The 12,800-nt window shown below is 38.3% G+C and overlaps 2 protein-coding genes across 2 annotated transcripts; both read right to left on the bottom strand.

Moving 5' to 3' along the window:
• Positions 1–1,040: 1,040 nt before the first annotated feature.
• On the bottom strand, positions 1,041–1,617 carry LOC128371703 (cornifelin homolog B-like). Its single transcript, XM_053332082.1, has 3 exons — positions 1,518–1,617; positions 1,267–1,421; positions 1,041–1,163 (listed from the first exon to the last, which is right to left on the bottom strand). Exons 1-3 carry the CDS (start codon positions 1,615–1,617, stop codon positions 1,041–1,043), a joined length of 378 nt encoding a protein of 125 aa, XP_053188057.1.
• A 3,308-nt stretch (positions 1,618–4,925) lies between these two features.
• Positions 4,926–8,221, bottom strand: LOC128371702 (hepatitis A virus cellular receptor 1 homolog). The gene is made up of 7 exons (XM_053332081.1): positions 8,162–8,221; positions 7,479–7,820; positions 7,091–7,168; positions 6,877–6,920; positions 5,476–5,578; positions 5,109–5,133; positions 4,926–4,998 (listed from the first exon to the last, which is right to left on the bottom strand). Exons 1-7 carry the CDS (start codon positions 8,211–8,213, stop codon positions 4,926–4,928), a joined length of 717 nt encoding a protein of 238 aa, XP_053188056.1. The 5' UTR covers positions 8,214–8,221.
• Between the last annotated feature and the right edge of the window lie 4,579 nt (positions 8,222–12,800).

Here is a 12,800-nt window from a genome sequence, read left to right as displayed (position 1 = left end):
TTAAACATATTTTTGAGTTAATCATCGTGTCAGCAACTGTAGTTTGATGTGATATTAAATCAAACCCAATCTAATAAAAAATCTACTAATAATTAGGTGATTTATTTCTAAATTTCTACACATCTACGTGTTTGTCATGTGTTGCTGTAGTTCTGCTCTCTGACCAGCAGGTGGCGACACTGACTGCAGGATTACACTGTTGTAGAGCAGTTTGGTTTGTATTGATCAGTGATTTTAACACATTAACAGTGATGAAAAGTAACTAAGTACATTTATATAACCTTTTTATATTAAACAAAGAATATATTTAATATAATTAATCTAAATATTACATTTAATCTGGGGGATCAAGTCAATCAGGAACCATTTACATGTCTTTTTGAAAAGTAATTATTTGTATGTATGTATTTTGACATCTTTAACAAAAACTCGAAATGAAGGTTAAACTCTGATAAAACTAGATTCATAAAAAGTCACATTAATAAGGATAAAAATCGAGGTTCATATTTTATAAAATACCCAAATAACAAATATGATGTTCAGTTTTCAGAACATAAAACCAACAAAAGAGTTTGATCCTGACGACAGAATTCAGACACTTTTTTCTTTTTTTAAAATTTATTTTAATTATAAATATTCTCAGTAAATTCTTTTTGTGAGTATTTTGTGTAGAAAGATAAATTAAATATATCAATTAAATATATATAAGATAGAAAATACACAGAAAACATACAGAATATACAAAGTTATAAATATAAATAAATCAAAATGTTTGTTAAATATGACAGAAAACATAATGATTACATGTCAGTAAACATGTTAAACAGCCTGTTATTGGTTATACTGATTATTGATATTAATGACAGAGCTTCACTGATTAATAACTCACTGAAGAATCTGGTGTTTAAAGGAGCAGTGTGTAGAAAATCTGGGAGGAGTGTGTGTGTGTGTGTGTGTGTGTGTGTGTGTGTGTGTGTAGTGAGGGGGGGGGGGGGCTGTTCTGAGTCAGTCCAGGAGCTGTGATGTCAGCAATGATGTCATCAGCTATGGATGATGTCACCCAGCACAGCAGGAAGCTTCCTCTTCTTTATCTCTCTGGAAATCTGACACCAGACACACGACGAGCAGCAGCAGGAGAAAACACAGTCCGTACACAGATTACCCTGAAGACAAAATAAACACGCAACGTTAAACTACAGATAACATGATCTCACGTTATACGATACGATACGTTCTCACAGTACAAATGCAGACTTTTGTCCTCACCTGGATGCCGTAGTGATGGCGGACAGAGACCCTCATGGACATGGTGATGGGTGGGATGCAGCCGAAAGCGTCCAGCAGGGGGAGACAGAGACACTGACCCCACTGTCTGCTGGTCCTGCAGGCGAAGCAGGGACAGCACCAGCACGCAAAGCAGCCTGCAGCACAACAAACAATAAACAAACAAATAATCAAATAATCAAACAAATAATGACTAATATTCAGTAAATATTTTAGTTTGTGTTTCTTCGTACAGTCTTTCATGTCGTCGCAGCAGTCACAGATTCCTGAAGACCACTGAGCTGCATCTGAATAGACCAGAGACTGAGGCTGCTGAAGCACCGGCCAGCTCATCCTGACACACACACACACACACACACACACACACACACACACAATCTAAAATGGACCAAAATATCCTCACTAGTTCTAAACAGAAACTGGTTCTCTCAAAGATAGAAAGACAAGAACACACACACATCAGACCATGGTCACTTCTGGGGACATTACATAGACTTACAATCACACACACACACACACACACACACGCACACACACACACACACACACACACACACACACACACACACACACACGCACACACACAACATACCTCTAATACACACACACACTAACACGTTTTATTATCAGCTGTCAATCACTCACAAAGTTCTTTAAACTGGACTCAGCTGTTTGAAAAGTGATTAACTAATAAAGTTTGATTAATTTAAAAACTGTTCTCAGATTTACTTTCTGTCATAAATGAAACAAACAAACATTAACCTCACACAGTAATCACACAAAACACAGTTCAGAATAACTACACAGTAAATAATATGAAACATTAAACATGAAGCTCCATCATAAAAACCTTCAGTGTGAATCTGAATATAAACTGATAAACTGATAAAAAGCAGAGCAGATGAAGATCTTACCTGCGAGTGTCTGACAGAGAAACTGAAGAGCTGCTCTGATTGGACGAGGATGAGCGTCAGTCACATGACCGGTTTCAGATGAACTCGTCTGACTCGTCTGATCAGATGTTTTCAGGTTTTTATAGTTTTTGTTGGAGGAGACGAGACATGACGAAACACTGACTGAACATCACAGACACTCATTTATCTCAGATTAAAAGATTATATTTACTGTTACTGCTTTTATTCTGAAACATTCATTATTCTGCTTTTATTCTGAAACATTCATGTTAAACTGAGCTGAGACAGTTAACATTGACTGTCTCAGGCTTTTCATTTGTTCTGTTTTATTGTCAGCTGTGAAACACTTTGAACATGAACCTGAATGAAAGCTGCTGTTTATGGATCAGTGATGTTTGTTAGTGTCCATGAGGTTTAGTTTAAATTTAAAGGGTTAAAATGTGAAAATAAACGTATGAATAACTTCACACATTCTTGTTTTGTGGACCCAGCATCAAATTTCTGCTTTTAATCCATTTAGAGAGAATATATTAGAGGATTATGGTAAAAATGTCTAAGTGGTGTATATGTATTTTTTAAAATATTAGTAATTGCTCATCTTTCCAGCAACTGTATTTTGATGTGATATTAAATTAAACCCAATGTTAGTAATAAATAAATGATTTATTTCTACATGTCATGTGTTGCTGTAGTTCTGCTCTCTGACCAGCAGGTGGCGACACTGACTGCAGGATTACACTGTTGTAGAGCAGTTTGGTTTGTATTGATCAGTGATTTTAACACATTAACAGGGATGAAAAGTAACTAAGTACATTTAGTACATTTAGTTTGAGTATGTTTATCTCCTCTACTGTCTGACAGTTCATCAGTTTCATGTTTGTTTGTAATTTCAGACAAAATTTAACCAAGAAACAGCCAAGATTACTGTTTTACTGATTATTGATTATTTACTTTTGTCCACATAGATTTGTTATAAATTCATATATATTCAGTCTGATGTTCAGATACAGGAAACAGGTGATACTGAAGGCAACCAACAGGAAGTCTTGTGGTGAGCTAACTAAAAATAGTGTCATCTGTCCAAAGAGTTGAAAACAGGAACCAAACCAAAGCAGCCTGTCCTGCACAGATAAGATACTAAGTACATTTACTCAAGTACTGAAGAAACAATGAACTTCTACTACTTAATATATATTTACTTAAATACTTTATATATATATATTTAATTTAAACAAATTACTTTAAATCTACGGAGGCCTGAAACCAGAAAAGTTTAAGTTTAAAATTCAAAGTAAAATACTTCAGCTTTAACTTTATACTGCTTTAATATTGATAGCAGAAAATAACTGGTCACTGTTAACATGAAGACATGAGAGATAAGAACACATTCTCAACTTTTATTCATTATTTACAGATTTATAAAAGAGTTGATACATTAATGTTTAACAAATATTACACACAGAAAGATTTAAATGCTGAGCTGATACAATAAAAAGCAGCAGCTCATTTTCTTTAAATATTAACACAAACACATAAAAAGTAGTTTGATGTGATATTAAATTAAATATAAAAACAAGCAGTCGTCTTCATGACCTGAACGCCTGCAGGTCATCAACATCCTCCATCATCACATGACGTGGACGCCGTCTGAAGCTCTCTGATTGGATGTTTCTTGCAGCAAAGCCCTCTGGGACTCGTAGTTGGTTTCTCTGCAGTCTTGAAGCTTCAGAGTCTGGTTTGTTGTGACGGTTCAGGTCCGTCTCACAGCTGATTCCTGCTTTGTGTTATTCGTCTGCAGCTCGTCGTCCTCTCAGGCCTCAGCGTCAAACCTCGTACACACAGTCGCTGTTGCGGACAGCTTCACAGGCGCTGTGGTTCTGGTAGATGTTCTCTATCGCAGGACCTTGATTTTGGAGCTCCACAGCCGGTGGGTCAGACCTGAACTGGATCACACTGTACATCAGCTCCGGCTCCTCCTCCTCCTGCTGCTGCTGCTGCTGCTGCTGCTGCTGCTGAGGGCTGAGAGACAACAGAGTCACATGATTCATCACCTGTTCAGTTCTTCTTTGTTTGGTGTCAGTATTTCCTGTAATGATCCATGAATCACTGGAAGGATACAAACATCCTGTGCTGTTGTATTCATGAGTTTTTCTGTCACTTACTGGTCTTGTTGCTTTATGCTGGTTGGTTATGAACACACTGTGGTTTGAGCTCACACTAACACACCGTGAGCTCCCCTCACTTCTGCATTTAACATTTACCATGTGACATTTAAAAGAGTGTGTCATCGTGAGCGCGCTCAGTGAGTGTTATCAGTCAGCAGAGAAACCTCAGAGGTTTCCTCTCAACGTTTTAGTCTCCGTCCATCAGTTTCTGTTTCTGCTGAAAGAAAAATACTCTCCAGCTTCAACATGCTCAATTTATCAGGAACTTTGAAACCAGGTTGTTTAAAATCACTTCTTTTGCTGTTGTACTTTAACTACATCAAGCTCTGAGTAGTTTTACTTTACTGTATTTGTATTTTTACTGAAGTAAAGGATCTGAATACGTCCTCCACTTGTACATTTGGTTTATTAATATCGGGGGATGGGTGGGAACTAAAGAGAAAGAAATAAGTTGTGTGGTTTGTGGTTCTTTTCATCACTGAGTTTCAGTGTGAACACTTCACAGCTTCACTGAGTCTTGTGAATGTGATGAAGGTGATAACACCGTGATGATGTGAAGGTGTCAGATGTTTCCAGGTGAGACTTCATGAGGCCTCAGAGACTCTGAGACTCCCTGCTGACTAATGAAGTCTCTGCTGAGTCATGATTTATCATCAGAGAAACATTACGACAAAACAAAGTTGACATATTAAAACATAGAAGAAGTCGAAGTTAGCCGATCAGATGAGTCATAAATGAAACTTACATTTTATGTTGGTTCCATCTTCTCCCTGCAGAGACAGAAAAACATCAGGAATAAAAACATGAATAAAGAATCATGTTAAACACTGATATACTGGATTAAACTGGAGAGTTCTGCACATGCTCAGTAGCGTCTGTCTTACACAGAACTACTCTGAGACTGAAAACATGATCACTGTAGACACAATCTGTCTTATTAAGTTGTTTTTGTCCATTATTGAAACCTGAAAAGCAGAAAATAGTCAATCAATGCTAGTCATCTCTTTTATATTTCATTGCCTGGCAACAGATCACATGACGTCCATCATGGCCGACTGACCACAGCTTCCTCTCTGTGTCTGTTTCTGTTGGTTGTTAAAAACAAAACTTACTGCTAACGGTGATGCCTGCTGTGACCAAGCCGACCAACACGAGCAGAACGCACACCAGAATGATGATAACATCTGTCTTCTTCCCTTTATCCTGCTGCTGCTTCTGTAAAACAAAACCACACAACTGTCAGAAACAGCTTAAATATATTTGAAATCTGTTTTTTTTTAATTAAATATATACTAATTCCCCCTGAATGTCACTTTATTAGTGTGATTATTCAACATCTGCTGGATCATCAGGACAGCTGTTCATTACACCTACAGGAGCTTTTATCACCTCTCATTCTAAATCTACAGGTATTAATATGGAGCTGTTTCCTCTCTGCAGCTATAACAGCTTCCACTCTTCTGGGAAGCTTTCTACAACATGTTGGAGTGTCTGAAGAGTGTTTGTGAAGTCAGACACTGATGATGGATGAGAAGGTCTGGATCATAATCTCTGTTCTAGTTCATCCTAAAGCTGTTGGATGAGGTTGAGGTCAGGGTTCAGTCATGTCTTAATGGAGCTTCTTTGTGCACTGGGGAACAGTCATGCTGGAACAGAAAAGTTCCTCCCCAAACGGTTCCCACAAAGCTGGAAGCAAAGAATTGTCCATAATATCTTAGTATGCTGAAGCTTTAAGATTTCCCTTCACTGGAACTAAGAGGCTGAACCCTGAAAAACATCCTCATACCATTATCCCTCCTCCACCAAACTCTACAGTCAGTCAGTAACGTTCTGACTCCTTCAGACTACAGACAGAGAAGCGTGATTCGTCCAGTGGCAGCGAGCTTTACACCTCTCCATCCATCACTCTGCATTGTGTTTGGTGATGTGAGGCTTTCATGCAGCTGCTTGGTTTTAGAAACTCATCCAGTTTCTGTGCTGATGTTAATGTCAGAGGAAGTTTGAACTGGTGGTCTGTTGTTCCCGAACACTTCCACTCTTCAATAATACCACTAACAGCTGACTGTAGAATATCTAGCAGGAAGAAATGTAATGAACTGACTTATTGTAAAGGATTCATCCTCTGACACCAAGTCTGAATTCACTGAGCTCTTCACAACGACTCATTCTGTCACTAATGTCTGTAAATGCAGACTGCATGGCTAGCTGCTTGATTTTATACACCTGTGACTGTAAAACACCTGAATTCAATGATTAACAGGTGTGTCCCAATACTTCTGTCCATATATGTATGTATATATACACACTGTGTTAAGAACTGGCATTAGCCTCTTCAATAGATGGGCTACATAACAGTTAAACTATAAAGTCTCTTTCTACTAAGACGTGTTTTAACACATCATGACTCCACAAAACACATCTCCTTTATCACTTTATGACAGAAGTGAATAAACCACAGAAATGTTTTCATAGCTTCATCTTGTCCTTTAACACAGGAAATCTTTATCTCTCACCTCGGGGTCGATGCTGGTTGAGGAAGTTGTAACGGTCACCTGACCTGCAGGACGAAATGAAAGCAGCTGTTTTTAGGGTAACATATGATGTCATCATGAAGCTCAAGAAAAGAAAGGTCTGGATGTCTTACCAGAGATTCTGGTTTAAAGGTTAATGATGAAGACATTTTATTTTCCACTCAGAGAGCATGTTTAGTGTGTGTTGGAGTCGTACCTGATGTGTTTATCGTCTGTTCTGTCTGTGGAGTCTGTTCAGTCGTTTCTGTGGTTGGTGTTGATGAGGTCGACGGAGCTGAAACAGAAATCAGAGTCACATTAACAGAAGTCATTAACATCAGTAACATCAGTAATGTCTGTGTTGGTGGCCACAATATGACAAAATTCATCAGGAGCAACATGAAAGTAAAGTGTTGAGTGTTGAGCAACCTTCCATAAATCAGCCTGTACAGATAAAACCTGAGACTCATGCAGCTGTTATCAGTTTACTGTAACTATGGTAACGGGTCTTAAGTCATAGACAGTCCTTAAGTTTATGTTTATGGGTTTATCTCACACAAATATTCTGTCAGGAAAACAATCTGATCATTTTAATGATTTCTTACCTTTCTCAATGGTCAGATCGATGTGATGTTTTTCATCATTCCCCAACCCAGCTATCTTCACTCTGCATCCGTACTGTCCAGCATCTTCCTCTGTGGTGTTCAGGATCGTCAGAGAAACATCTCCATCCTCCAGTCGTCTCAGTAACTGATACCTGCTGGAAGCTCTGGTTGTCACTTTATATCCGTCTGTGGAGATGATCTGGTTGTTGCAGCCTCTAAGTGGTAGTGATCCTCGGCCCCAACAGACTGCTGTTGGTCCGTTATACTTGATGTCATATTTACAGGGCAGAGTGACGTCCTCACCTGCTCGACCAACAACCTTCCTGCTGCTGGATCCACTGACTGAAGACAGAAAGACAAACAGAGTCTGTTAATGACTTAAACAGCTTCAACTTTGTGTTTCAGATCCTTCCAGTCAGCAACTCAAATCTAAATTCTGCGTCTTCACTTAAAGATCTGATGATAAACAGATCATGTTGGTTTTCATCACATCCTGAAGAGACTCTTAATATTTGAACTGTTTCAATTGTCTGGTTTCTTTTGAACTTGCTGATTATTCTGAGCTGCACTTTGTGAATGAAACATGCAAAACTGTCTAAATAAAGTTTATTAACATTATGACTTATTGTATTATTTCCTGTGTAAAGTGTTGATGATGTAAAGTGAATATAAAGAGCAGATACCTGTGAGCAGAGCGAGCAGCAGCAGAGAGTTGAAGCGTCTGACCGTCATCATGATGACTAACTGACTAACTGACTGTTTTAAAGCTGCTGTCAGTCACCACAGCTGCTGCACACTGTAAAAAATCACTCTGATCACTGTTAAAACACAATGGACTGAATATGACAGTGAATGTTAGTTACAGCCCTAAATTTAGTTTTCATTTACTAACTCATTCATTATGATACTAAGCCCAAAACAATTACATGCGATTAACAATGTGAGTTCATGATGTATTAAATCTAAATGATGAATTTATATCTCAAAAATTATAACTTTATTAACTTCAGGAAAACAGTGCAGGGAAGTAATGAAGTTTTCTTTCTAATAATTGTACTTTAGATTTTAATTATAATAGTTTTCTTTAATATTCTCAGTTATTCATCTGGTAATTATCTCTCTGTGCAGGACAGGTTGCTGAGGTTTGGTTCCTGTTTTCAGCAGAGTGTTAAACACTCGATGGGCAAATGGTGCTTTTTACAGTTCGTTCACCACAAGACTTCCTGTTGGCTCCAGTATCGTCTGTTTCCTGTATCTGAACATCAGACTGAATATATATGAATTTATAACAAATCTATGTGGACAAAAGTAAATAATCAATAATCAGTAAAACAGTAATCTTGGCTGTTTCTTGGTTAAATTTTGTCTGAAATTACAAACAAACATGAAACTGATGAACAGTCAGACAGTAGAGGAGATAAACATAGAGGGAATTAAACCTTCATACATACAGAACTTACATTTCATTGGCTGGCCCCAACGTGACAGACGGGGAAACTAAGTTTGGTAACGCTGCTGCAGTACTTTAATGGAAATACTACAGTAAAGTACTAGTACCTCAAACTGTACTGCAGTAAAGTACTAGTACCTCTAACAGTACTACAGTAAAGTACTAGTACCTCTAACTGTACTTCATTACAGTACTTGAGTAAATGTACTTAGTTACTTTTCATCCCTGTTAATGTGTTAAAATCACTGATCAATACAAACCAAACTGCTCTACAACAGTGTAATCCTGCAGTCAGTGTCGCCACCTGCTGGTCAGAGAGCAGAACTACAGCAACACATGACATGTAGAAATAAATCATTTATTTATTACTAACATTGGGTTTAATTTAATATCACATTAAACTACTTTTTATGTGTTTGTGTTTTAATATTTATTAATAATAATAATAATAATACATTTTATTTTAAGGCGCCTCTCTGGGTACTCGAGGACACCGTACAATAAATAACAAAACAACCCCCCCTCTCTCCCATGTTTCCTGTCTGTCAACAAATTCTGTAAAAAAAAAAAAAAAGTTTCTGTTGTACATATGTAACGGAGTAGATTTGTGCTTGGTAAATTATGGCAAAAAAGGTGCAACACTGCCATTTATTAGCGCAGTGGTTGCCGTGGGAACTGCACAGAGAAAAGAGGACTTCACTGTGGTCTGATGTCTTCTTGCATCGTCCGGGATAATTAATGATTTTGTTAAAGGTTTCAGATGTTCATATTTCATATTTTAATGTGTAATGTATTAATTGAGATTTGTGCTAACTGTTTTGAGCACTTACTATGATTTGTTAAGCCATAAAGCTACTTTTTGGAGAATTGTAATGATGCTAAAATTACGGTGGCTCTGAAGGACAAATAACAACGACAAAAAGGAAAACACAACGACATTAACTCCTAACGGAACCTGCTATGACAAGGATCATTGCTGACTGGACGAAAGCACGTCTTTATAACAGGTGGGAAAGGCTGCTTGATGCTGTACCTGAGGGCTGTTGCTCTCTCTCTCTCTCTCTCTCTCTCTCTGAATGAATGGATGACTTAGAGGCCTTGTCCAGGGAAGGTGTTGAAGACAGGCACCAGTGATTTTAACAGCCTACTCAGTCTGATAGAGAACCTTTATTCAGATTTCCAGCATCTCTAACTGAATATAACGTAGTGAAACACAGATCATGTGTGGATGGTGAGGGCTCCACGCTGCACAGTGCTGAACTTTGAGACCCAGCAGTCTGCACAGAAAGCTCCTCTCAGTATTAGAGCTTCTTCATCAAATACGTTAACATCTATCGGCACGCTGTTGTGAAGAAAGAAACACGTGAATGGGAATATTGATGCAGGGTGAATATGAGGCGTCAAGCAGCCTTTCCCACCTGTTATAAAGACAGACGTGCTTTCATCCAATCAGCAGTTATCCTTGTCATAGCAGGTTCTGTTAGGAGTTAATGGCTGTGTCTCAATTTGGACCCAACTGCGAGGCTGCATCCTCGAAGGACGCGGCCTTTGCGGCCTTCGAAGGATGCAGCCTTGAGGAACCTCCGAAGGACGCATCAACCGTTGTGAAATGAGACGGTCTAGCCTTCGAGGCATTTCCTGGTTGCGTCACCAGCTGTTCCCTCCCATAAGACGAGAAAGACGCCTCGACCGAAAAGACGGTGAAAAAGCTGACAAAATTATAAGAGAGAAGAAAGGAGAAGAATAAAGGAAAGGAGAAGAAAGAAGGAAAACACACAAGAAAGAAAGAAAGAAAGAAAGAAAGAAGAAGAAAGAAGGAAAACACACAAGAAAGAAAGAAAGAAAGAAAGAAGAAGAAAGAAGGAAAACACACAAGAGAAAGAATAATAAAATAATAATAATCTGTAAATAGTTATTTCTGATGTAATTTTTGTAAATAGTGAAATGTTTCATCACTTGATAATAAAAGAAAATATTTAATCCCTTGTTCTTCCTCAACAGTAGCACTTTATGCAACCCTGTTATAAATTGTACTGAAGTTGTAAATACTAAATGGAATAGACGTGTAACAATGAACAATATTTTTTATTTAATAACAACATAAAACATCAAAATCTTCACAATCAAATAAAAAATAAAGAAAAATCATAAATAAACACAGTTCATAAATAAAATCAAATTAAACACATCTATATAGATGTATATTTATTTTTCTATTACTTTTTCCAGGAGAGAGAAGAGCCTCTCCATCCTGTCTTTCCCCTCCTGCTCCCTCCTCTCCTCTGCCTCATTTTGCCTTCTCATGTCCTCCTTTATGAGGTCAAGGAGGTCATCCTCCCTCCTCCTCTTCCTCCTGGGCCCTGGCTGGTCCTCCTCCTCCTCCTCCTCCTCCTCCTCTTCACTCTCCTGCTCACCCACTGCGGCACTTGGCCCTGGTGTGTCCTCACGGATGGAGGCAATGAGGACAGGGGGGGCAATAGATGGCCTCTGCCCCAGTACCTCATCCATGAGGACAAACCACGGCCAAGTGCCAGCAGTGGGCTTGCCGCTGGCCCCCTCCCCTGTCCCTGGATATTTGCAATCCTAAGGCAGTGGAAATCAATCATGTCAGCAATTTTCAGCAAAAGTATTTAGTAACAGTAAAACTAATCCAAACCTGTAGGCTACCTACTTTATATATATTTTTTTAAATTGTCCCATTTTTTTTTTGGCCTGGTAGGGCTGGACCTTCCCCTTCAGCCCAATCTTTTCCAGTATTGCTCTAAACACAGAGGGAAGCAAGAGAAAAGGTAAACACAAGATCACATCAACACAGGGATGCAAAGATGTACAAAAATGGACATCAGCCTTACCTCCATCCCGCCGTGGCGGAGTTTTTGGCCCCCGTGAATAGATGGTCATTTTCCCCTCTTTGTTTAATCAGGAGCTCGGTTTGCTCCTTGCTCCCTAAAACAAAAATAAAACAAAATGTAATGTAAAACATGTTTTTTTTACTATGTCAACAGACAAAAGGGTTCTAATATAGCAAAAAATTATCATAATAATGATAATAATGAAGTATAACATATAATAGTGATAATCCCAAACGTAGCTCTTTATTAAAATCTAAATTTGTTCATCTTAGTCCATTTATATATATATATATATATATATATATATATAAGATATAAGTCAAGTAATAAAATATAAGTAATTAGTAAAAGTATAAAAGTATAAGTAGTAATAAGTAAAAATAATTAAATAAAACAAACCAATACTTACACTTGAATGAAGAGTCTTCACCTGTTGGTGTCGCCATTGTTGTGTTTTCGCGGCACTAAACAGCGCCGCAAAGGATCTTGGGATTTGGGAGGCCGCGAAGGATAGTAACGATGCATCCTCGAAAAAGAGGGAAAAGAAGGCCGCATTTCAAGGCTGCATTTGAAGGACTCTTCGAATTGGGACAGCCTTCGCGCGGCGTTGTGACGTAATCGGCCTCGAAATGCGCACTTCGAGGATGCAGCCTCGCAATTTGGACCAAATTGGGACACAGCCAATGTCGTTGTGTTTACCCTTCAGGGCCACCGTATAAAATATCTTAAATGCTTACCCCCATTTCATGTGTTGTTCAGACTATCCTGAGGCTGATGATACTTTTCACACCATCGCTGTGCTGTATGCTGTGTTTCAGGTCATATGTTGTGCATTTTGTTATGTTACTTTTCATGTGTGAGAGCTGCCAAAAGACTCACATTCATTCAGCTAGCTCTGAATTTAGTGTATTTTTACCTCATGGTAAATGTGGAAAGTCTTCTTAAAATCAGTTTTATGTCACATAATGGATTATGTGGGGGTTTTGTGGAATAACAATATACACTATACGATCACACTAG

The sequence above is a fragment of the Scomber japonicus genome, chromosome 13 (genome assembly GCF_027409825.1).
Source record: "Scomber japonicus isolate fScoJap1 chromosome 13, fScoJap1.pri, whole genome shotgun sequence".
Taxonomy (NCBI): domain Eukaryota; kingdom Metazoa; phylum Chordata; class Actinopteri; order Scombriformes; family Scombridae; genus Scomber; species Scomber japonicus.
Note: the sequence above shows the minus strand (reverse complement) of the source record. Positions and strands in the feature narration are given on the sequence as shown.